The sequence below is a fragment of the Pelodiscus sinensis genome, chromosome 1, assembly GCF_049634645.1.
Source record: "Pelodiscus sinensis isolate JC-2024 chromosome 1, ASM4963464v1, whole genome shotgun sequence".
NCBI classification, from domain to species: Eukaryota; Metazoa; Chordata; order Testudines; family Trionychidae; genus Pelodiscus; species Pelodiscus sinensis.
Window position 1 is genome coordinate 303,330,390 of NC_134711.1, and position 24,080 is coordinate 303,354,469.

Below are 24,080 nucleotides of genomic sequence, written 5' to 3' on the forward strand. Positions count from 1 at the left end.
CGAATTAACTAATTCGAACTAAGCTAGTTTGAATTAGTGCTGTAGTGTAGACATACCCTAAGGGTATGTCTACACTACAGAGTTAGTTCGAACTAACGGACGTTAGTTCGAACTAACTTTAATAGGCGCTACACTAGCGCTCCGCTAGTTCGAATTTAATTCGAACTAGCGGAGCGCTTAGTTCGAACTAGGTAAATCTCATTTTACGAGGATTAAGCCTAGTTCGAACTAGCTAGTTGGAATTAAGGGCTGTGAAGACCCTTAATTCGAACTAGTGGGAGGCTAAGGCTTCCCAGGTTTCCCTCCCGGCCCCGGACCCCTTAAAGGGGCACGGGCTGGCTACGGTGCCCGTGCCAGGTGCAAGCCTGCCAGCACCCAGCCAGCAGACCCTACACCTGGCACGGATCGAGCCACCCACCCGATGCCCCCCAGCTCTCCCCCTCTTCCCGGGACCAGGCTGGCGGCTCCCGGGAGCTTGCCCGGGACCGCAAGAGGCGGGCACCCGCCTGGGCTAGTGCGGACATCGTGGACCTCATCCACGATCTCCGCACTAGGCACAGGAAGGTGGCCATCCAGGACAGGATAGCTGCCAGCCTGGCCACCCAGGAGCAGGTTGGCATGAAAATCAAGGTGGTCCACTGAGACCCCCGACCCTGAGCCCTGAGCTTACAATGGCCGTCCTGGGTCAGACCAAAGGTCCATCTAGCCCAGTAGCCTGTCTGCCGACAGCGGCCAACCCTAGGTACCCTGGAGGGGATGGACCGGAGACAGTGACCAAGCCATTTGTCTCGTGCCATCCCTCTCCAGCCTTCCACAAATCTTGGCCAGGGACACCACTCCTACCCCTGGCTACTACCACTCCATGGACCCAACCTCCATCACTTGATCTCACTTCCCTTTAAACTCTGTTCTAGTTCTAGCCTTCACAGCCTCCTGCAGCAAGGAGTTCCACAGGTTGACTCTTTGCTTTGTGAAGAACAACTTTCTGTTACTAGTTTGAAGCCTGCTACCCATTCCTTTCATTTGGTGTCCTCTAGTCCTTCTTTATGGGAACTAATGAAGAACTTTTCTGTATGCACCCTCTGCACCCAACTCCTGCTTTTAGAGACCTCTATCCTGTCCCCCCTCCGTCTCCTCTTTTCTAAGCTGAGAAGTCCCAGTCTCTTTAGCCTCTCTTCATATGGGACCTGTTCCCAACCCCTGATCATTTTAGTTGCCCTCCCCTCTCCCAGCCTCTCTCTTCCCCTCTCGCACCTCCTTTTCCCAGTCTCCCCCAGTTTTGTTCAATAAAGACAGATTCCATTTTTGAACACAATTGTCCTTTATTTTGTACATCAAGAAGAGGGGCTAGGGAAGGGTAAGTGGAAGGAGGTGAGGGAGGAATGGGGCACGAGCCCCCGATGGGGAGGACTGGGCTGGCTCTGCGGGCTTCTGGGGGTGGAAGCTCTCCTGCAGCCCCCCAATTGTCCCCGGGCTGATGGCCGAGTGGTGTGATGTGCCCAGTGTGGGCACTCCGGGCACTCCAAGCCAGGACTGGTTTTCAAGCGGGGCACCCCTGAGAACTGTCTGTCCAGGGTAGGGGTCGGGTCTCTTTAAGCACAGCCCTCGGCTAGCCTGAGACAGCATCTCCACGCTCTAAGTCCTCCTCTGATGCCCTGCCGGCACTGCTTCCGGCCATCCTTAAGCCCTGTTCAGGGTCCACTTAATGTGGACATGCTAGTTCGAATTAGCAAAACGCTAATTTGAACTAGTTTTTAGTTCTAGATGCGTTAGTTCGAATTAGCTTAGTTCGAATTAGCGCTGTAGTGTAGACATACCCTAACAGACTTTAAAGAGAAGTTACATAAATTCATGGTCCATGGAGTGCTATTAGCCAGGGGGTAGCAATGGTGTCCCTGGCCTCTGTTTGTGGAAGTCTGAAGACGGATGGCACGAGACAAATTGCTTGGGGTATGTCTATAGTACCCCGCTAGTTCGAACTAGCGGGGGTAATGTAGTCATCCGCCGTTGCCGCGGCTACACGGGGTTCGAACTAGCCGGCATTGAAAAATGGCGCCAGCCGGCTTCATGCAAATGAAGCCCGGGAAATTCAAATCCCGGGCTTTATTTGCAACTGCGGATGACTACATTACCCCCGCTAGTTCGAACTAGCGGGGTAGTGTAGACATAACCTCAGTCATTGTCTTTGGTCCATCCCCTCTCGGGTACCTGGTGCTGGCCCCTGTCGGCAGACAGGCTACTGGGCTAGATGGACCTTCGTCTGACCCAGTATGGCCATTCTTATGTTCTTAGCTCAGGGCTCAGGGTCAGGGGTCTTACCGGACCAACTTGATTTTCGTGCAAACCTGCTCCTAGGTTTGCATGTGGCCTTTGGTGGCCAGGCTGGCAGCTATCCTGCCCTAGACGGACGCTTTCCTGTGCCTAGTGCAGGAGATTGTGGAGGTTGGAGGCCTCCCCCAAAACCTCGATGAGGTCCACGATCTCCACACTTTACCAGGCGGGCGCCTGCCTCTTGCGACCCCGGGCAGGCTCCTAGGAGCCGCCAGCCTAGTCCTGGGAAGAGGCGGAGGGCTGGGTGGCAGCAGGTGGCTGGCTCATGCTGTGCCAGGTGCAGGGTCAGCTGGCTGGGTGCTAGCAGGCTTGCAACTGGCACAAGTACTGTAGCCAGACTGCGCCCCTTTAAGGGCTCCGGGGCCAGGAGGGGGGCAGAAGAGTATCCCTGGTTTGGCCCAGAGTGGCCACCAGGGCAACCTGGGAAGGGCTAGCCTCCAACTAGTTCGAATTAAGTGGCTACACAGCCCTTATTTTGAACTACTTAATTCGAAGTAGGCGCTACTCCTCGTAGAATGAGGTTTACCTAGTTCGAATTAAGTGCTCCGCTAGTTCGATTTAAATTTGAACTAGTGGTTTGTATGTGTAGCCCCTATTAAAGTTAATTTGAACTAATGGCTGTTAGTTCGAATTAACTTTGTAGTGTAGACATACCCAGAAATACTTAGCTCCAGCTCTCTTTTCCCTTAAATTAGTGGCCTGGACTACCTCCAACTGGCACTTATCATCCATAAACAGTTACTCCAAGTTTTCCTTACAAATTCACCTTTTTCTGATCAAGTAGGTAGATGAGGAAGTCAACATTGTATTTTTATTATCTCACCCACATTTTCACAAACTATTCTTCACTTCTGGTCACTCTAAAACACAAAACATGATATGTATATATATATTGAGATGGCAGCAGCCTACAGTTAAAATGTGCTACAAAATGATTATCGATTCCTCGAAATATTAGAATGTAAAATCTCAGGAACCACACTGTAGCCAGACAGGAACCCTCCATTTTTGCTTGCCTGAAGCATGCAGGGCATACAGAGCAGTAAAAGTCTTGAACAGAAGGCCCGGATATGCAGGCTGCTGTGACCCTGGATGGCTGTAGACAGAGATACGCCAATTGCTGACCAAGAGGCTGCCGAGGAATGCCCTTGACTGAAACCTATATTGATACGAACAAACAGCCGTCTGCGGGGGGGAGGAATCTCCCGCCCAGTAAAAAAAAGTCCAGTACTCACAATTTAGTTATTTCTCTTGCAAGTGTAAATTAAGTTGAAAGTCCCTTGTAAGAACTGGCGTCACAAAGACAGACCAACACAATTTGGCATCTTAGATAAGAAAGAGGATATGGGCCCCTATGGGTATAAATACGGGTCCAGCAGCACACTTACTCTGAGTGTCAATCTACCATCTATCTGCTGATCGGGTTAGGTGTTTGACCTCCAGAGGTTCCACGGGGACGCCCACCTCGTAATCGTCTTTCCTAGGAATTGAGGGACCGGCCCTGGCCTGATACGCTGGAGTTGAGAGGCACAGAAGGGGGTAAAAATTGTACCTGGATGTGGTCCTTTCTCTTAAGTGTACACATAGACTTAGAGCTCTTTAAAGATTAAGCTGTCACTTGGTACCATTATTTCTATTTTCTATCTTTATTTTCGTTGTAACCATTTTTTAAGATCTATATTTGCTAGCAGTTAAGAAATAGAGCAATAGCCATTGTAACCGTATGATTTATAAGCTTCTTTAATAAACCTGTAACTGTTTAAGCTTTAATCTGACTCCTTCAGTTGCTGTAACAGAACCAAGCACAATTTAAAAGAACTTCAGCCGGTCATAGGGACAGGTATAGGGAGAGCTTGAGCGTTTGGATCGTGTCACTTCCAGAGGACAGATCCGTTGGGACATCTCTCAGCCTCCTTGGCTGCCCACTGCGAAGGGATCCTGTATTCTAGCAGTTGAAATCTGAGATGTAATAAGCTTTTCCTATAAATTCTGGGGCGTCTGTCAGCTTATTGGCTGCCCTCCATGACGGGACCCTGGTCCTAGCGGTAAAGACAGAGACATTAAACTTCTCGGGGCGCCCTTCAGCCTCCTAGGCTGCCCGCTGCGATGGGACTTTGTATCCCAGCAGTTGAAGACTCGGGTGTAACACACACACACACACACACACACACACACACACACACACACACACACACAGTGCCCTGACCATTGTCTGACACACACTATAAATAATATACTATCTCATGGGAATCAATTCACACAATAAACATGGATTTTTCTCTCATTGTAGGAGAGGAAGAAATTATTAAAACTTGCGGGTACATCTAGACTACACCTCTCTGTCGACAGAGAGATGTAGATTAGGCACACTGAAATTTCTAATGAGGCAGGAATTTAAATATCCCATGCTTCATTAGAATAAATGAGGTTTACAGGATCTTTCGAAAAAGGGATGGATTTTCGAAAGATCTGCGTCTAGACTGCCACTTTTTTCAAAAAAGCTCCATTTTGAAAAAAAGTGGCAGCCATGTTTATGCTAATGAAGCACGGGATATTTAAATCCCTGCCTCATTAGCAATTTTGACGTATTTAATCTACATCTTTCTGTTAATAAAGAGGTGTAGTCTAGATGCAGCCTGGGAGATGGAGACTTGGTAAAAATGTGATAAAGTCTCCTGTGGAAATGCCATAATATTAGACGCTTGAATGATTTATTCTTTTCTTGACAGAATCTCTTTTTAAATTAAAACACAAACAAAAATACCTTATCCAAAATACACAACAATAATTTTAAAGTGTAGTCCTGAAGTGACCAAAATCTATAATATTAGCCCAACTGATGCAATTATTGTCTATCTTTTGATAACATTTTAGCGCTTGAATCCCAGAGTTCCTGCACTCCTGCAGAAAATTGGTCCTTTGTAAAACAGAGTCATGACTGCACCCCTTCCATCAGCTGTATTGTCATTTTCACATAAATGGCTATTCAGGAAGCATAGAGCCCAATGTTGTCCCTCCCCCCACCTGGCCAACATGATGGTGGTGGTGAGGCCCTCTGTAGATAGATCCTTGTAGTGAGGCTACTTGTAAACCCTTAAGAGTTGAACTCATGGTTACCAAGATACCTCAGTTTACAGGAAAAGAGATACAAAAATAGACTAAATAAAAACATTTAAAAACTCCCTAAAATACTCCTAAAGTTTTAACAACACTCAGCTGGAATGACCTACCTAACTCACTCATGTTTTTATCATCTGAGAGCAATATGATTAAGTAGTTTATGTTGGTAAATGTCACTGAAGTATCTTAGTGCTGCCTTGTTACACCAAATTTTATATATTTCTATACATACCATATATTCTATACATGCACATAAACATTTTTATATATATTAATTTTATTAATGGATTTCTGTACATTAATTCTCTTTCAGCATGGCTTATCAATATTTACTTACCATTCTAGAGCGAATTTCTTTGGCATACAAAGGATATAAGAATTCTGACTCTCCTTCCAGTTGAAGTCCTTCTTTTGTAACATGGACATATCCCATTCCCGTCTGTGGAAAAGATGAAAAAGTAATATGTACTTTATTTTCACTGCAGTTTTTATTTCTTTTTCATTTGTTACATTGGATCATTATAGAATTATCTTTTCCCCCCTATGATATTAATGACGATAACTGCACTTAACACTAGGACTTAACACTTTGGTTAGCATTTCAAAATTTGTCAATGAATTCCAAACAATTCTTCTTAGGGAATGATACATTTGTATGACCAGACATAACAATACCTTTTATTAATAATGTGTTTTTGAGGAAAAAACATAAAAATGTGATGCAAGAAAGAAAGCTGTTAGTGTAGTTGAGCTCTGTATGTTGAGATACTTCATCAGCAAGGACATGATGAAGCCTGTTTAAGAAGAAAAAACATCTACGTTAAAAAAGGAATATGTATTGTTCTTCACACATCTTTTGTGCTTACTTTCCAAGAATGTATGAACAATTTATTTTTACACATAGAAGTGCTCAAATAGAGTAAATCTTTAAGATCAGAGGCTTGAGTACTTGCTCTGTTGGTGGTATATTTATTTGGAATGAGACACTGCTTGACACATAAAAGGGAGAGAAGTTTTGTGATTTCCCTTTTCATTTTTAATTCTTATTTTTAACGTCCAAGTCTTCTCTTCTCCTCTGTCCTTCTACGAACACTCCAACTGTCAGAATCTCTCAGGATTCACATTTCTTTCTGTCTTGCCTATTCCTTCAGTCATTTTTACACCATGTTGCTTAGATCCTTCCTCATTCTCTCTCATTCCTTTCATCCCAGTTGTCTCTTCCTTCTCATTCACCATCTTGTTTCACTCTCTTTTTCTTCTTCCCCTCTTCCTTGGTATATAGTTGGTAACATGAAAAATATAGTTGGGGACAATTCTAATTATTTTAGGGTCTGGGCCTAAAAGAATTTCCAATGATCACTCAGGCATTCTGAAAGAGCAAAGAACTGAGCCTGGTGCCATACCCACTAAACAATTACAGAGTATTTAATTACGCTATTTAATTCAACTTATTACATAAAAAGGAAGTGACACTGAACACAATCATTTGGCTGTGTAGATTACACAATATATTTACAAGAAGAAGCAAATACCTTGTAGCAAATGTCGATATAGAATATCTACTATGTAAGAAGCCACCAGTGAGAGGAATAAATTTAGTTCTATACAAAGTAAAGCACCCAGCCACTTTTCTTGCATTTTCTTTACCCATAAGGGCTACTGTAACTCACATACTTACACTGCATCATTTGGTTGACTTTATACGCAAGGAAAGGAAGAGATGCAGCAAGGAGGACATTCTGTTCAATATAGATTCTGATATTAGGTTCATCATTGTAGTATCTAAATACAGTATTTGAGCTGAATCCACTGCGTTGCATAAATGCAGAGATCACGGCACATCAGCTTAGTCAGTAGGGCCTAAAGACATCTGGAGGTGGGTTTTCATAATAGCTAGATATACTCCATCACTGTTTCCGAAGCTGTAGAACATTGCCTGATCCTTTTAAAGGGTAATATTACTTGCATTGATTGACAATGGATCAGAAAGTTAGATTGAAAATGGATCAGGTTAGATAGACATCTGTCAGGGATGGTGTAGACGGAGCTTGGTCCTGCCTTGAGGGCGGGGGGCTGGACTCGATGACCTCTCGAGGTCCCTTCCAGTCCTATGATTCTATGATTCTAAGGTTCTTTTCCTAGAATCAGTTTACAAAGAACTAAAACTAATGTGTTCAGTATCTTGTAGGGACTCTTGGGCTGCATCTAGACTGGCATGATTTTGCACAAAAGCGGCCGCTTTTGCGCAAAATATTGCCGCCTGTCTACACTGGCCGTATTTGTGCAAGAACACTGACTTTGTAATGTACAAAATCAGTGGTTCTTGCGCAAATACTCTGACGCTCCCGCTCAGGGATAAGCCCTCTTGTGCAAGTATTCTTACGGAAGAGGGCCAGTGTAGACAGCAATATTAATTTCTTGCGTAAGAAAGCCCAGTGACTAAAATGGCCATCGGAGCTTTCTTGCGCAAGAGAGCATCTACACTGGCACAGATGCTTTTGAGCAAAAGAAAATCATTTGCGCAAAGGCACATGCCAGTATAGATGCTCTCTTGCGTAAATACTTTTAATGGAAAAACTTTTTTGTTAAAAGTATTTGCACAAAATCATGCCAGTCTAGATGCAGCCTTGGAGTATGTGGCAAAGACACACTAAGGGCAAAGGCCTTAGAGATTTTAATCAGGGTCAATAATAAAGCCAGAAAAGCTCTGTGTCACATAAATGGACAGGAATAATACAGTACTAGGGATATCTGTGGTCTCATTATTTGCATAAGCGGTGAGGAGTCCTGTGGCACTTTATAGACTAACCAAAGTGTTGGAGCATAAGCTTTCGTGGGCAAAGACCCACTTCATCAGATGCACTTCGTGACATGCATCTGACGAAGTGGGTCTTTGACCACGAAAGCTTATGCTCCAACACTTTGATTAGTCTATAAGGTGCCACAGGACTCCTCGCCGCTTTTGCAGATTCAGACTAACACAGCTACCCCTCTGATTATTTGCATAAGCTCTTTGAATTGCATACTTACACTGCTAACCTGGAAGGCTGCTGGGGTCTGAAGTGCTGATGGCATGTAAAGGCCTAATGAATGAAGCATAGCCCTTGAGGTCATGGAGCTTCAAGTTCATCTGCTCCATAAAAAGGGAGGAGTCTTCAAAGAGAAGGTCCTGAATGTATTGCAGAACTTTGTGAGGTTGGCCAGAAGATTGATGCCATAGAGAGCGTCTCCTAGTGACGGCTGACATCAGAAGACTGGTTGCCCCAGACAGTCACATCTAGAGCCATTGGAAGAGACGTCCTAGCCACAGTCTTGCTCTCCTTTAGCATAGTCACAAATTTTGACTCAAGTCCTACAGTAGAGAGTCTTTAAATATGGACACAGATTAAAATCATACTTTCTTACCAAAGCCTGCTGGAAACACATAAACCTCCCATCCGAGAAGATCCAGCCTTTTGGCTTCTTTATATTTGGAGGTAGCACTTGACTGCCTATCTGTTCTGCTCATTTGCCACTGCTACAACAAAAGGATCCTGAGGAAGGGTATGAGTAAAGTATTCATATCCACTTGCTGGGAGATAGTATTTCTTTTCAGCCCTCATTGAGGTTTGGAGCAGAGAAGCAGGAGCCTGCCACAGTGTGTTAATGAGACCCAACACTGATTCATTTATGGGCAAGGTCACTCTGGAGGGAGGAGCTGCAGCCAAAATGTCACCCAGAATGTGTGCCAATTTCGTTAGTTCCTCCACCTTCAGGCCCAAATTTGCCATGAACCTTTTTAGGAGGCTTGGTGGTCCCTGAAGTAGTCTTGAGGGAGCAGGGTACAAGGGCTTGTAATTGCCTCATCTAGAGATGAGGAGGAGGAGCGTGAGTTCCTTCCTGTTTCTCTGCTTCCACCTCGTCTGTTGTGACCATGTTCTGGACAACAGCACTGAGGTTGGTTCTGGAGTTGGGTTCTGGAGCTGGATGGAAAGAAGTGGTAGTTCACCTTTCTGACACCACCAAGGATGAGCAGTGGGAAGTGGGGGACAGTCCTGGAGAAAAAGCCCAATCATACTAATATTATCACTGCATCAGCCAGCAGCCTTGTGTCAGGTAGTCAGGGAAAGGTACCAAAGTCTGGAGGTGCATAGACTGGTAGGTCTTGGATGGAGTGAAGCTTACAGAAAGTGGAAACTTGGACAAATGACCAGGGAGGAGTTTAAATGTATAGCTCGAGAATGCCGGGGGGTTATCGGGAAGGCGAAAGCGCAAATGGAATTGCGCCTGGCTAAGGATGTGAAGGATAATAAGAAAGGTTTCTATAGGCATGTTAACAAGAAGAAGGTGATCAGAGAGGGTGTGCGGCCCCTAATGGATGAAGGAGGTAACCTAGAGACAGATGATGTGGGGAAAGCTGAAGTACTCAATGCTTTCTTTGCCTCTGTATTCACGGACAAGGTCGGCTTCTGGACTTCTGCGCCAAGTGACGCAAGATGGGATGAAGATGGACAGCCCGTGGTGGGTAAAGAACAGGTTAGGAACTATTTAGAAAAGCTAAACGTACACAAATCCATGGGTCCGGACTTAAAGCATCTGAGGGTACTGAGGGAGTTGGCAAATGTCCTTGAAGAGCCTTTGGCTATTATCTTTGAAAAGTTGCGGAGATTGGGAGAAATCCCGGATGATTGGAAAAAGGCAAATGTAGTGCCCATCTTCAAAAAAGGGAAGAAGGACAATCCAGGGAACTATAGGCCGGTCAGTCTTACATCGGTTCCCGGAAAAATCATGGACGGGATCCATTTTGAGGCACTTGGACGAGAGGAAAGTGATTAGGAATAGTCAGCATGGATTCACAAAGGGCAAGTCGTGCCTGACCAATCTGATTAGCTTCTATGATGAGGTAACTGGCTCGGTGGACATGGGAAAGTCAGTGGATGTGATATACCTTGACTTTAGCAAGGCTTTTGATACAGTCTCCCACAATATTATTGCCAGCAAGTTAAGGGAATGTGGATTGAATAAATGGACGGTAAAATGGATAGAAAGATGGCTAGAAGGCCGGGCCCAGCAGGTAGTGATCAACGGCTCGATGTCAGGATGGTGGTTGGTTTCTAGTGGAGTGCCCCAAGGTTCGGTTCTAGGACCGGTTTTGTTCAATATCTTTATTAATGACCTGGATGAGGGGATGGATTGCACCCTCAGCAAGTTTGCAGATGACACTAAGCTAGGGGGAGAGGTAGATATGCTGGAGGGCAGAGATAGGGTCCAGAGTGACTTAGACAAATTGGAGGATTGGGCCACAAGAAATCTGATGAGGTTCAACAAGGACAAGTGTAGAGTCCTGCACTCGGGACGGAAGAATCCCAAGCATAGTTACAAGCTGGGGACCAACCAGTTAAGAAGTAGTTCTGCAGAAAATGACCTGGGGGGTTACAGTGGATGAGAAGCTGGATATGAGTCAACAGTGTGCCCTTGTAGCCAAGAAGGCTAATGGCGTATTAGGTTGCATTAAGAGGAGCATTGCCAGCAGATCCAGAGATGTCATTATTCCCCTGTATTCGGCTTTGGTGAGGCCACATCTGGAGTATTGTGTCCAGTTCTGGGCCCCCCACTACAAAAAGGATGTGGAAGCATTGGAGAGGGTCCAGCGGAGGGCAACCAAAATGATTAGGGGGCTGGAGCATAAGACTTATGAGGAGAGGCTGAGGGATTTGGGTCTGTTTAGTCTGCAGAAGCGAAGAGTGAGGGGGGATTTGATAGCAGCCTTCAACTTCTTGAAGGGAGGTTCCAAAGAGGATGAAGAGAGGCTATTCTCAGTAGTGACAGATGGCAGAACAAGAAGCAATGGTCTCAAGTTGTGGTGGGAGAGGTCTAGGTTGGATATTAGGAAAAAGTATTTCACTAGGAGGGTGGTGAAGCACTGGAATGGGTTACCTAGGGAAGTAGTGGAGTCTCCATTCCTAGAGGTGTTTAAGTCTCGACTTGACAAAACCCTGGCTGGGTTGATTTAGTTGGAATTGGTCCTGCCTAGAGCAGGGGGCTGGACTTGATGACCTTCTGAGGTCTCTTCCAGTTCTATGGTTCTATGATTCCCATTTGGATTCTGAAGAGGATTCTTCACCTGGAGACCATGGCAATGCAGTACATGCTGCAGCCCCAGGGCAGTGCTAAGAAACTAAGGACTGGTGGCAGGACAGTGATCAATGTGTTGGTGAGAATGAACTTGCCTGACCTTGTTCCCTTATTTCCCTGGTGGCCTTGGCTACTTGGAGATCCTTAGGTCAGGAGGTAAAGCAGGTCCTTCACTACCTGAAAGACATCCAAGGATCAAAGGGGTCAGCAAATGCCTGGCCCCATAGCTGCTCCCATTAGTTGGTGGCAGGTCCCATACTGGACTCAGCACTCTGGGTAGAGTCTGTGATGCTTTTAGTTGCTTGGGGGAAATTGAGCAGCCCAATGTGTGTCTCAATATGCCAGTCCCTCTACACTTGTCTCTCTGTGGCAACCTCTCTTAAGTTCACTGTTTCTTTTTTTTCCCCTTGGCACCAGGGATGGAGAACAGTACCAAGAGGAACATGGTGCTGAGGGAGCGCTCCACATTGGTGTCAAAATATTGTGCTCTAATTCAGAACAGTTCAGCTCCTAAATTGGTGCGGGGTTGGTGCAGTCCTTGATACTGGCACATACATACACAACTTCTGAGAGCTATAGAGCCAGCCTTATGGATACCATTCAAGGGAAAATCTCTGGCAACTGTGAGCACGGCACACACACATATCTAGCATAGAATGGACACGAGCAAGCATTTGAAAAAGAACGTGTTTAACTCATTCATTTTTGGGGAAGATGAGGCCTCATTTGAAGCAGGATACCCCAATCCTTTAGCAATAAATTACAAAAAAATCTCCAGAGATTAATAAGGAAGTCTGAAAAAAGGAATGAAAGTGGAGCGGAGAAAGTGCCCTATAAGTGAAGGGGAACTGGCGCCTGAACCATGGTCCTGCCCCTGCATCGCTTCTTTTCCCCAAGACCCCACCCTTGTGCTGTCTATTCCACCCAAAGTTCCCCCATTGCACTGACCCTTTTTCTTGACCGCCCCACCCGTATAGCTCCCTTTCCCCCAAGACACAGATCCTGCACTGACCCTTCCCCACAAGACCCCGCCAATTGCTCCTCTATACCCTTCCATGTTGCCCATGCTTACAACCCATAAAAAGTGTGGTAGGGGAGCCATGGCCCCGTAGTACGCAATAGAAGGCAGGTGGCTGGGCTGGGACATAGCTGAGCCATTGCTTAGCTGGACATTTTAAGTACACAGGTGCTTGTAATATAAAATTGGAGAGAACTCTTAGAGTCAGGGCATTTCTACACTCTCCTGGCCAGAGGATCTGAGCCCACTTTGTGCTATTGTCCATGGGTCCTCTTGAGGAGGTCTAAAGATGGTGTGCCCCATACTGAGGAATTTACTGCTTTCTTTGCAGATAAGCAAGAAGGGACACAGTAGAGAGAATTTCTGAAAGGAGAGAGATTTTTTTGCCTATTTTTTTTGTACCATGACTCCTAGGAGATGAGCTGCCCATTGGCCATACAGGGGAGCCAAGACACAGCAAAATAAATTAGAGAAGCAAACCTTTACTGTGAACCTCAGCCACATACACAAAATTCATTGTGATTCACGATATACAGTCACCAAAATACATATTTTCCAAATGTGTTGCAAAATAGTTTAAAAATTAAACATGACATTCTGTACCTATAGTACACATAAAAAAAACTGTTTTGGGTGGGGGGATATGACTAAGAGGCATTTAAAATTCACCTGGTTATAGTAACAGAAAGAAGAGCATAGAGACAGCTCTATGAAGTCATAATGCCCCCTAATTCAGTGACTGTGGCATAATAAAGATAGATGCTAGAAACATTAACATAACACTCTTTACTGAATGGCAGGGGCAGAGCAGTAGGAATTTACTATTATTGTTTTCCTTAGAATAAGTCTATTCAAATCAACTGAGCATCAAAACTGCACGGCAGGAACAAATTAATTTAGCTTTGATATTCACTGATGCATTTTATTATATTCTGGCTCAAGTTTCAACTTGAGGACTTAATTTGGTTACACATTAAACTATTATTTAAAAATTAGGTGATAATAATATACGTATTGTAGTGAAAAGTTATTACATTTCTTCATGAACAATGTAGTTGCTTAACCTAAAGCATAAATTAGTTTCAATAATTTTGAGCTTTAACTTATTAATTTGCTAAATCTTAAATACTGGGGAAACAGGTGATTCAAAATTAGAGTATGAGTGCAGATAGGAAAAGACGCTGAACTAGTGACAACCACATTTGAACAGTAAACAATTCTGGAGGTATAAATTAACTAGAGCAATCATACTTTGTAAATGGCAGAAAAAACACACTGTGAGGCAAGAGGAACTAAAATCTCTGACAGAATTGTTTGAATTAACTGTAAATGTAAAATCATCAACATAAACATAATTAAAAATGACAAAATAGTGTTAGAGGGGTGAATGTTGTAAAAGAAGAATATTGAGTATGTATTTCCAACACAAAGGGAAATTCTAATTAACAAGGTAAGGGAAAGACAAGGTTATTACATAAAAAAAAACCCTGGCAAACATAAGAAATAAGTGAGGTCATAAGGCAACAAAGGAGGAGAATACGATTAATAAAGCCTAGAAAGAGAATGGAAAATTAAAGAGGACACTTACTGGAGAAAACCACATCACTTTAAGAATCCAAATTGTCAAAGCAAAATTCACAACTAGGACAATAAGCAGAAGAAGGACAAACAGGTAGAGGCATCGTTTTCTCCAGCCGTAAATGCCAATTTTGTAGACATATTGGTTCTCCGGCCTCTCTAGTCTGGTGCCTTGTGTTGTTGTGGTGTATTGTTCACGTACCATCTGCTAGAAAGGAGGGTGGGGAAGTTAAGAGTTTTGTTAACTATGTAAATTAATTCCTTTAAAAAAAATCCTGTAAGAGAAAAACAAAATCAAATGTCTACTACTTTAACTGATTTTGTTAACAGACTCACATTTACTGTATAATAACAGAGAATATCAACATTGTTGTCTCCTTTTTTACAATATGTCAACAAAAAATCTCACCTGAAATTATGACACTATTTATGTCATAATCTGAAACTCACTTAGCAGTAAGTGCACTATATAATAATATTGTAAACTATGCTGACGACCCTGTCAAGATAAAACATACATTTTAGGATTTTTTTTTAATTCCATGAGGTACTCTTTTCTGTTTTAAATATCAGTTCCATCACAACATATACTCCAATAATTGATATATACTGGAACTATTACAATTAGCCTGTTACAGAATTAAACTGTGCATCACTGGAATGCCAAAGTTTATTAGGTTTCATTACCTGTACATGAAGAAGGAAAAGAGGTTTTAAAATTGCAAAAGTAAAATATGCTTGCTCAACCCCTTATCAGAATAAACATTTAAAGATGTACTACTAATAGAAACATTAAACTAATACCCAGGGCTAAACATCTTCAGTCACACAGCATTATAGTTTTCAAAGAAGCACTTACTAAATCATAAAGGCAATTAGCTACTTACCATCCTACTATCCCTTAAAACATGAAGACTGTCACTAGTTCGCACTTTGAAAATATGGAAATTTTACATTTGAACCAAGAGAATAAAAACCTTAACAGCTGAAGCTGTTTATTGAAGACCAACACTGAGTAACATCTGTCTCAGCAGGGCTGATATAAACAAGGGGAACCCCCAAAATCCTAATGTCGGGAAGTAAACAGATTTTGTAAATTCAAGCATTTTCCATAAACAAGGTAAAGTCTCTGTGCTCTTACTTAAGAAAATATGTCCTTTCCCCTACAGTATTATGTTCCTAAATGAGCATTCCTTCAGGTAGGATTCACATGATTTTTTGTATCAATTTTGCATTTACTCCTGGGAATTAGATCACTATGCTCAGCACAAAGAATTTTAAAAATGTGATTAAATTACATCCTTGCCCAGCTGCTGAATTACTTTAACTCATTAGGGAAGTTCTTTCCAAACCTGCAGAACCATGCTGTGTCTGTAACAAGTAAGTGGTTCACAGTTCTGATCCCCAGCTTTAGGAATATCTGTCTTTTGTGATATATATAGCTTTCTAATAAACCATGTGTCAAAGAAAATAGAATAGGTTTACAGTTAAATAGACATTTATATATCTCCTCTTAGTTAAAAAACCTGTAATTTACAAAACATTTCAAAGATTATGTTTATTCCATACTCAAATAAACACGCGTGTAACAACCTTTGTGTTTGGTCATTCACAATACTTTCTTGCTACAGCAGTGATTTGTTTGTATCAAGCTTGCTAACCCTCAAAATGTTGGTAAACAAATATTTTTACTTCCTGAAAATGCACGGTGGTAAAAAATAACCTAATAAAGTACTGTTAGGAGCTGAAGAGAAAACGTCAAATGAAAAGGAGTCTCACTTATACCATATGAAGGCAGGCAACTAAATACAGTACACCCTCATTATAAGGCCTTTCATAATAATGAACATTCAGCTATAATGAGCCAGATTCATGGATCCCACCTCAAGCCCCATTGCTGCATCAGGGGCTGACAGCTCCTCCAGCCCTGCAGGCTTGAGCCCCATGGATGAAGTAAGAGCTGAAACTTCCTCCTGACATCTCCTCTAGCCTGACTGCTGCAGTGACTACTGTACTGTACAGAGAAATTTTATAAGTTCTTGTACACAAATGGTAGAAGTCTAAATACCAAAATGGGCAAATGTAGGTACCTGGTGTGAAATGAGGATATTTACATAATAGGCACCACAGACAGATGGTGGGATGATGATCAATGGGACATGGTAATACCAAAGTACCAAAAATATAGGAATGACAAGAGTAGATAATGCTGGTGGGGAAGTGGCACTATATATAAAAGAAAGCACAGAATCAAAATATTTAATTAACCAAATTATACCACAGTTAGAATTCCACACTTGAATAATCAGAGTACAGCAGTAGGATATACTACCAACTACCTGACCAGGATGGTGATTGTGATTATGAAATGCTCAGGTAAATTAGAGAAGTTGTAAAAATAGAAAAAAAATCATTCATAAGGAGGGGATTTCAACTATTTCAATACAGACTGAGAACATGTCATGGTCATGTCAGAAAAGGATGTAGAAATGAAATTTCTAGACACGATTAATGACTGCTCCGTAAAACATCTTGTTCTGGGACCCACAAGAGGAGAGACAAATCTTGAGTTAATCCTAATTAGAACATAGAGTCTGGTCTAAAGCAGAAAGGGGAGGACAAAACTATTTAAAATTAGTATCTTTACTGAACATAATTTTAATCAAAACTGTGTTTATAGAGTGCAGGATGCCTGACTTGGAGGAGTCACTATATAATGCCACTATGCAAAAGCAGATTAGGACTTAAATTTCTCAGTCCAATGGAACTCAGGCACATGACATAAGTGATGCTGCTTGGATTTCAGAGAAGATAGCAGCAGTTTTTCAGAACACTATCAACTAAGTAAAGAGAACATGTTGAAATAAATAGTGCAGCGATAGTGATTTTCTGCTAGAGGGAGAATTATTCAGGCGAAATAGCGATTCCAGTAAAAAGGGAGTAAAGAAACCTGAGGATACCATTTGGAGATGTGTTCAAGTTAAAATCAAGTAGGCAGGGAAAACCCAAACTTATATAATTAGAATGACTTTCCCCTCTTTTCAGTCACAGCAAACAATACCAAATATGTACTATTGTCCCTAAAGTCTGTCACACTAATATACTTGGGATTTGCATATTTTATAGCATATAATAATTTTCATTTTAAAATTAGCTAAAAAGAGAGGGCTCCATGAGGTGTAATTTGTGTGAACAAGCACTGAAAACCCATTGAAGTGTTTGCATGCCCATCAGTGCAAATCTCCATAACTATGAGTTCATCACAACTAACCACATTATATGTCATTGCTGTTACTGCACTAGCTGGAAAAGTGGTCACTCTCAGCACAAGCTGAAGTGCTGTATCAGAATTTACTCTACTTAATTTGTGAATAAGTACTGTTAAAATGCTATATAAGACATCAAGTGTTTGCTTTTTTCTTTCACATATCATTATTTTTCATTTAAAATATCCTTTCTGGTGAAAAAATAATCTTTGTAATCTAATCAGAAACCTGCCTCAGAGTCAAAAGAGGCAGCAAAAGATTTTTACCTGATTTTACAAACATTACTTTAACCTAACCAAGATTTTCAAAATTGGCTATATTTTGGATATCCCAAGTCTTAGGTTCCCAACTTGAGATGACTTAAAGGGGCTTGATTTATAGAAAGTGTTTAGCAGTCCTGTGATCAGCAACTCCTCCCCCACACTCCCAGAGCTTCTGGAGCACCACAAATTGGAAATTCAAGCCCTTTCAAGATATCTCAAGCTTGCTACCCCAAAAGTTGGGCATACAAACCCAGCAGTGAATTTGGTAAATCTTGACTAAGATTTTCAAGTAATACACAAAGAGAAAGCAGAAGGAGAAAACTATAGATCACCTTCTCTGTTCATTTATTGCTGTAATGGTTTGACAGATGAAAGACCAATGAATTATTGTACAATCATTTTACATGATTAGCCTGTTCACAGGTCAGCAAGATGCAATGCTTGATCCATAAAGCAAGAGTTGTCTCATAAGCACTTTTCTCTTTTAAGGGACTCATTACATTAAAATACCATTTCTTGACTCAAAACTAACATATCATGCTTCATATTAATAAAATGTTGGCAATTTAAGATAAGGAAAATGTTTAACTCTAGAAAAAATAGTCTCCTTTTTTGAAAACATTTAAAGTTAAAGAAAAAGAGAAATTACTCACTCTGTGAAGTTACCATGGTTCTTCGAGATGTATCCCCCCATGGGTGCTCCACTGTTGGTGTTGGACTCGTCCCAGTGCCACAGATCAGAGATTTTTACAGCAGTGTCCAGTAGGGCTGTGCATGAGAGAGCAGCACACAGTGTTCCCGCCTTTAAAGTTAGGGTGCGCAGCCCAACTCTTTTTTGTTTCTTTTTTTGACACCCTCCTGGCAAGTTGTTAGTGCCTAAAGAAGCGGGGAGGAGGGCAGGTAGTGGAGCACCCATAGGGACACACATCTCAAAGAACCATCATTACTACACAGAATGAGTAACTTCTCTTTCTTCTTTGAGTGATTTCCCTATGGGTGTTCCACTGTTGGTGACTGTGTAGCAGTGCCCAGTTAGATGGTAGGTGGGCTTTGTCTAGTTATTGCAAGCCGTGGAGAGGACTGCAGTAGCTACTGCAGTGTCCATTATTAAGCATGGTGGAACGTGTGGTCAGATGTGGCTGCTCAACGTATGTCATGGAGCGACACTCCCCTGTTGAAGGCTGTTGACGTTGCCATCACTCTGGTTGAATGAGCTTTGGGAGTCATTGGTACTGCTCTGTTCTGGAGTGCATAGCAGGTGGTAATACAGGATGTTATCAGTTTTGATATGCACTGGGAAGAAAGTGGTTTTCCCTTGGACCTTTTGTCTATAGATACGAGCAGTCTCTTTAATAGTTGAAAAGAAAGCATCCTATCTAAGTAGAAGGCAATGTATCTTCTCACATCCAGCATGTGCAATATGGCTTTGTCCCTGGAGCAATGTAATTTTGGGTAGAAAGTGGGAAAGACTATAGGTTCCTTGATATGAAATTCAGAACAAACTTTGGGTAGGAAGGAGGGGCAGGGTCACAGAATAACTTCATGTTTATGAAAGGTCATGTATGGAGGTGAAGACATGAGAGCTGCGAGTTCACTAACTGTCCTTGCAGATGTGATTGCCAACAGGAACACTGTTTTCATGGTGAGAAAGTTAAGTGATGAAGTTGCCATTGGCTCAAAGGATGGTTTTGTGAGCAAGTGGAGAACCAGTTCTAAATCCCATATGAGAGGTCTGGGTGTCCGTGGTAGGTGAAGGTCCTGTAGGCCCCTCCAAAACCTCTTTAGAGATGGGGTGGGCAAATATGGAGAATCCATCTGTAGGGGGTGTTAAAGGCCATGATCGTGGCCAGGTGAACTCGGAGTGATGAAAGAGATAAATGTTGTTGTTTCAGGTGCATAAGGTATTCCAGGATGAAATGCAGATGGTTAGACTACCTTCTGGGTGCACCACTGTGAAAATCATTGCCATTTGTACAGGTAAGTATTACGTGTAGTTTGTCTTCTGCTATGTAGTAGTACAGTTCTTACTTGTTGCAAGCACTTTTGATCAGTTTCTAAGAACCAACTAGGTACAATGCCATGAGATGTAGTGTTTGTGGCTGGGGATGAAGGATCATGCCCTGGCTCTGGGAGAGGAGATCAAGGCAGGTCGCAAGCAGGCAGGGAGGTCGTAGAGACAGTTGATAAAGACATGGAAACCATGGTTGCCGAGCCCAAGCTGAGGCTATTAGAATTACACAGGCCCTGTCTGTCTATCTTATGGAGAACTCTGGGGATCAAAGGGATAGGAAAAAAGGCATATAGGTGGTGAATATTCCATGGGAATAGCACTGTGTATCCCAAGGATGTGCCCTAAGCCCGCTCTCAAACAGTATTGTGGGCATTTGGAATTTTGGCTGTTTGCAAAGAGGTCTATCTATGGTTGACCCCAACATTGGAATAGATCTTGGGCGACCTGATTGTGCAGTTCCCATTCATGCTCTGAGACAAAGTGGCAGCTGAGGGTATTGGCCATGGTATTCTTGTCCCCTGGTAGGTATGCCACCATGATGGTTATGTTGTGGTGAATACATCAATTCCAGAGCCAAATCACCTCTGCACATAGGAAAGGGGATCTGGCGCCCCCTTGGCAGTTGAAGTAGAACATCATGGTCATATTGTTGATGAAGATACACACTGAGGATCCCTGAGTGCATGGAAGGAAGTGTTCGTGGGTGTTGTGAACCACTCAAAGCTTCAGCAGGTTGATATGGATACTGGAATTGTTGTTAGACCACTTTCCTTGGGCGTATTGTTGCTCGAAGTGGGCACCCCAACCTAGAAGTGATGCATCTGTAGTGATGTATTTGGATGGGTTATCTCAGTGGAAGGGCACCTTACTGCAGAGGTTCTGTGCCTGGATCCACCACTGTAAAGAGATAAGGACTTTCTGAGGAGGTGAAGCGTGTCTGTGGGTGAGGTGTCTGGTTGGTGTATAGACTGATGTGATCCAGTGTTGGAAATATTGAAATTGTAGTCTGGCATGTGGGACAATGTATGTGGTAGCTGCCATATGCTCCCGTGAGTTTGAGACAAGTTAGAATGGGAACAATTGGGCTAGTGGTCATGATTGTGACGATACTTTTTATAGTCTTGAAACACTAGGCGCATGGTGTCGTAGAATCTATGTGAGCCCCTATAAACTCTAGGGACTGTGTGGAGTGTAGAATGGATTTTTGCTTGTTGATAATGAATCCTAGAGACTGAAGGAAGGCCTTTGTGAATCTGATATCCCTTATGGTCTGTTGGGAGGGACCTTGAATGAGGCAATCGTCCAAATAAGGTAAGATTATGGAGATATACCTATATCATAGAACAGGAAGGGACCTTGAGAGGTCATCGAATCCAGTCCCTGCCCTCAGAGCAGGACCAAGTACTATCCCTGACAGAATTGCCCCAGATCCCTAAATGGCCCCCTCAATGATTGAGTTCACAAACCTGGGTTTAGCAGGCCAGTGCTCAAACCACTGAGCTATCCCTTTTCATCAGAGATGCACTGCTGCAACTGCCAGGGTCTTGGAGAAAACTCTGGGGGGCAGAGGAGAGTCTGAATGGAAGGACTCTGTATTGAAAATGGTCTGACACTACTGTAAAGTATAGGAAGTGTAAATTGCATGGGATGTATCGTGATATGGAAGTATACATCTTGGAGGTCGAGGGCTGCAAACTAGTCCCCTCTGTCCAGTGCGGGAATAATTGTGGTGAGTGTAAACATTTTGAAGTGCTGCTTGCGCAGGTATCTATTCAATTGACAGATGTCTAAAATAGGCCTCCAGACCCGTTCTCTTTTCAGTGAGAAAGTAGTTTGTGTAAAAACCTCTCCCTTGGTATTGTTTGGGAACCTGTTCTATAGCTACTATGTTGAGATGTTGGACTCCTTGGCAGAGCAAGATTTCATGAGAAGGGTCCCTGAAAAGGGAGAGAGAAGGTGGGGTGGGTCAGGGGATCAATATGAAAGGCATAGAGTACCCACAACTAATGATTTCTAAAACCCACCGATCTGTGGTGATTGCTGCCTATTGGTTGTAAAAAGGACACAAGCAATGGTAGAAGATGATAGACTTGCCTGGCACTGGTATGGAGCGGTGGTCAGGCAGACCCTCGACCAATTCTCAAACCCGTTGTCTCGTGGCCTGAGTCATGGAAGAGCATGTGTTTGGGGCTCTTCTCTGTTGGTTTTGTGGTCAGAATTGACAATGGTTAAATGGCCGATGCTGCTGCTGTCTGCCAAAGGTTGTGTCCCTATGTCTTTGATAGGGATTATAGCACTTGCTTCAGCAGGGTGAATATACATCCCCAATGTGCACAATGTGCTAGAATTCAAAGCTTCATCAGTCTTTGCAGCGAACAATTTATCCTAATCGAATGGTAGGTTTTCAGGAACTCCAGCTGCTTGAAGCCAGGATGAGCATCTCATTAGTATGGATGTTGCCGTAGCTCTTGCCATGGTGTCGGTGGCATCGAGGGCCATCTGCAGGGCTGTACAAGATATAGTATAACCCTCTATAATTATGGCTTTTGAGGATAGGTCTCTTATCATCTGGGAGATGTTGCAAGAGCTCTGTTAGTTTTGCACAACTGTCAAAGTCCTGATTAGTGAGTAGGGGTGTGTAGTTAGCTGTGTGAAGTTGAAGGGTTGAGGAGGAGTATATTTTCTTCCCAAACAAGTCCAGGCATTTGTGGTCTTTGTCTTGTATATTCGTTTTGTATTGAGGATTTTTAGACCTTTGATTTGCAGCATCAACCACTAAGGAATTGAGTTGAGCATGTAAGAAAAAAAGTCCATGCCTTTTGATGGAACAAAGTATTTTCTATCTGCCTTTTGTTGGTTGGGGGGGCTGCAGCTGGCGTTTGCCATACTTCACCCACTGCTTCAAATGTTGCCTCGTCTAGAGAAAGCTCAATTTTGGATTTTGTCGAGGACTGGAGGTTCTTTAGAAGCTTCTGCTGCTTTTCCTGCACTTCAGATATCACAACCTCCTGACTGACAGCCACCCTTTAGAATGAAAGGAACCATCTGGGATAACCACTTCATCGGGTGCAGAAGATGAGTTATCATTTGGTGGCGTATCTGCTTGTTGGACAGTTGGATCATCCTCAGTCTGCTCTTCCTCGGAGTCAATGCCCTCGTGGGAGACCGTAATGGGTTAAAGTATAGATAGCATAAAGAAGACAGCAATCTCTGAGCTGGTGTGGGAGAGGCAGTGGAGCTGTGTCGCGGTGCCCAATAATGATAGGGGAACCAGCGGTATGATGTTGAAGATAGTACTGCCAGTTGGAGTACCCCAGGGGGTACTGATAGAGTTGTAGCGTGTGTACCCCACATGATGCATGTGCTCTCTCTGGGGATGAAAGTTGTGAAGAAAACACACTCCTTGCATCCTCCAGCAGTCACTGAGTTGCAATAAAATAGGTGAGCACGGCGAGGGCAGGAAGCCTCTCATTGATAGGGGGAATGCAATACCTAGGACTTGCTCAAGGACCTGTTTCTTGCTCTCCTGTCAATTATTGATGGAGCATGTGTTTTACCGCACATTGGGGAAAGGCGGCTGCTTGATATTTTATGCCTTGGAGCTGAGTCTGTCAGTGCTGGTGGTGGAGGCAACGGTGCCACTGGAACCCTGGGAAATCTGGGGTCAGTCTGCACCATGGGGAGCAGGGTTGGAGTTTGCCTTGTCTTTTCTTGGTGCCTGAGGTGAAAGCCGCACCAGTGGCTTCCAGGGTGTGAGGGATAGCACCAGTACAGGCGATGCAGCAGGTGCCAGTGGTGCCTTTGTTGATTCAGGGCTCTTAGTAGGCACCCTTTTAAATAGCTGGGGAACTGGTGTTTAGTGTGGCTATTTAGCGTGCATTTATTAGCTTGTTTGTGAGGAGACTCATGCTTTTTGAATGCCTGAGGTGCTTGGTTCATCTCCCTTGCTAATTCGTGACGGGAGGCAGTGGGCTTGTGAGGGCTTCGTTTTTGAATGAGCTTTTTGCAGTGAGGGGCTTGAGAAGTTTCCCTGAAGGGACATCGTGTCTGAGCCCTTATTTCCCCCATTATGTGGATGGGGGTCTAGGCTTTGTTAAAGGACAGCATGCATATTCTGAGCTCTCTAGCCTTGCAAGTTCTTGCTGTCAAGCTGTGGCAACGAATGCATTTTTGCAAAACATGCGTCTCCCCCAGGCATCATATGCATTCACTGTGGCCATCAGAGGCTGCCATAGAGTCCTGACATTTCTCACATTTTTTTAAGCCAGAGCCCAGCATTTCGTTAGGTAGCGGACTGCACCGCTTGCTGCTGTGACTCTTATTTATGAGTAAAAGCTTCTTTCTTTCTTTCTTTCTTTCTTTCTTTCTTTCTTTCTTTC

The 24,080-nt window shown here is 43.3% G+C and overlaps 1 protein-coding gene across 3 annotated transcripts in view; it reads right to left on the reverse strand.

Annotated features, from left to right (window-relative positions):
* Positions 1–24,080, reverse strand: part of SGCG (sarcoglycan gamma) — a 151,887-nt gene that overhangs the window by 92,654 nt on the left and 35,153 nt on the right. For 2 of the 3 annotated variants that reach the window (XM_075919276.1, XM_025179380.2), the window contains exons 2-3: positions 14,172–14,369; positions 5,789–5,890 (exon numbers count right to left, since the gene is read on the reverse strand). In XM_075919276.1, the coding sequence (XP_075775391.1) occupies positions 5,789–5,890; positions 14,172–14,369 (300 nt within the window). The remainder of the gene's footprint in view (positions 1–5,788; positions 5,891–14,171; positions 14,370–24,080) is intronic. The other variant, XM_025179381.2, reaches the window with a different exon arrangement.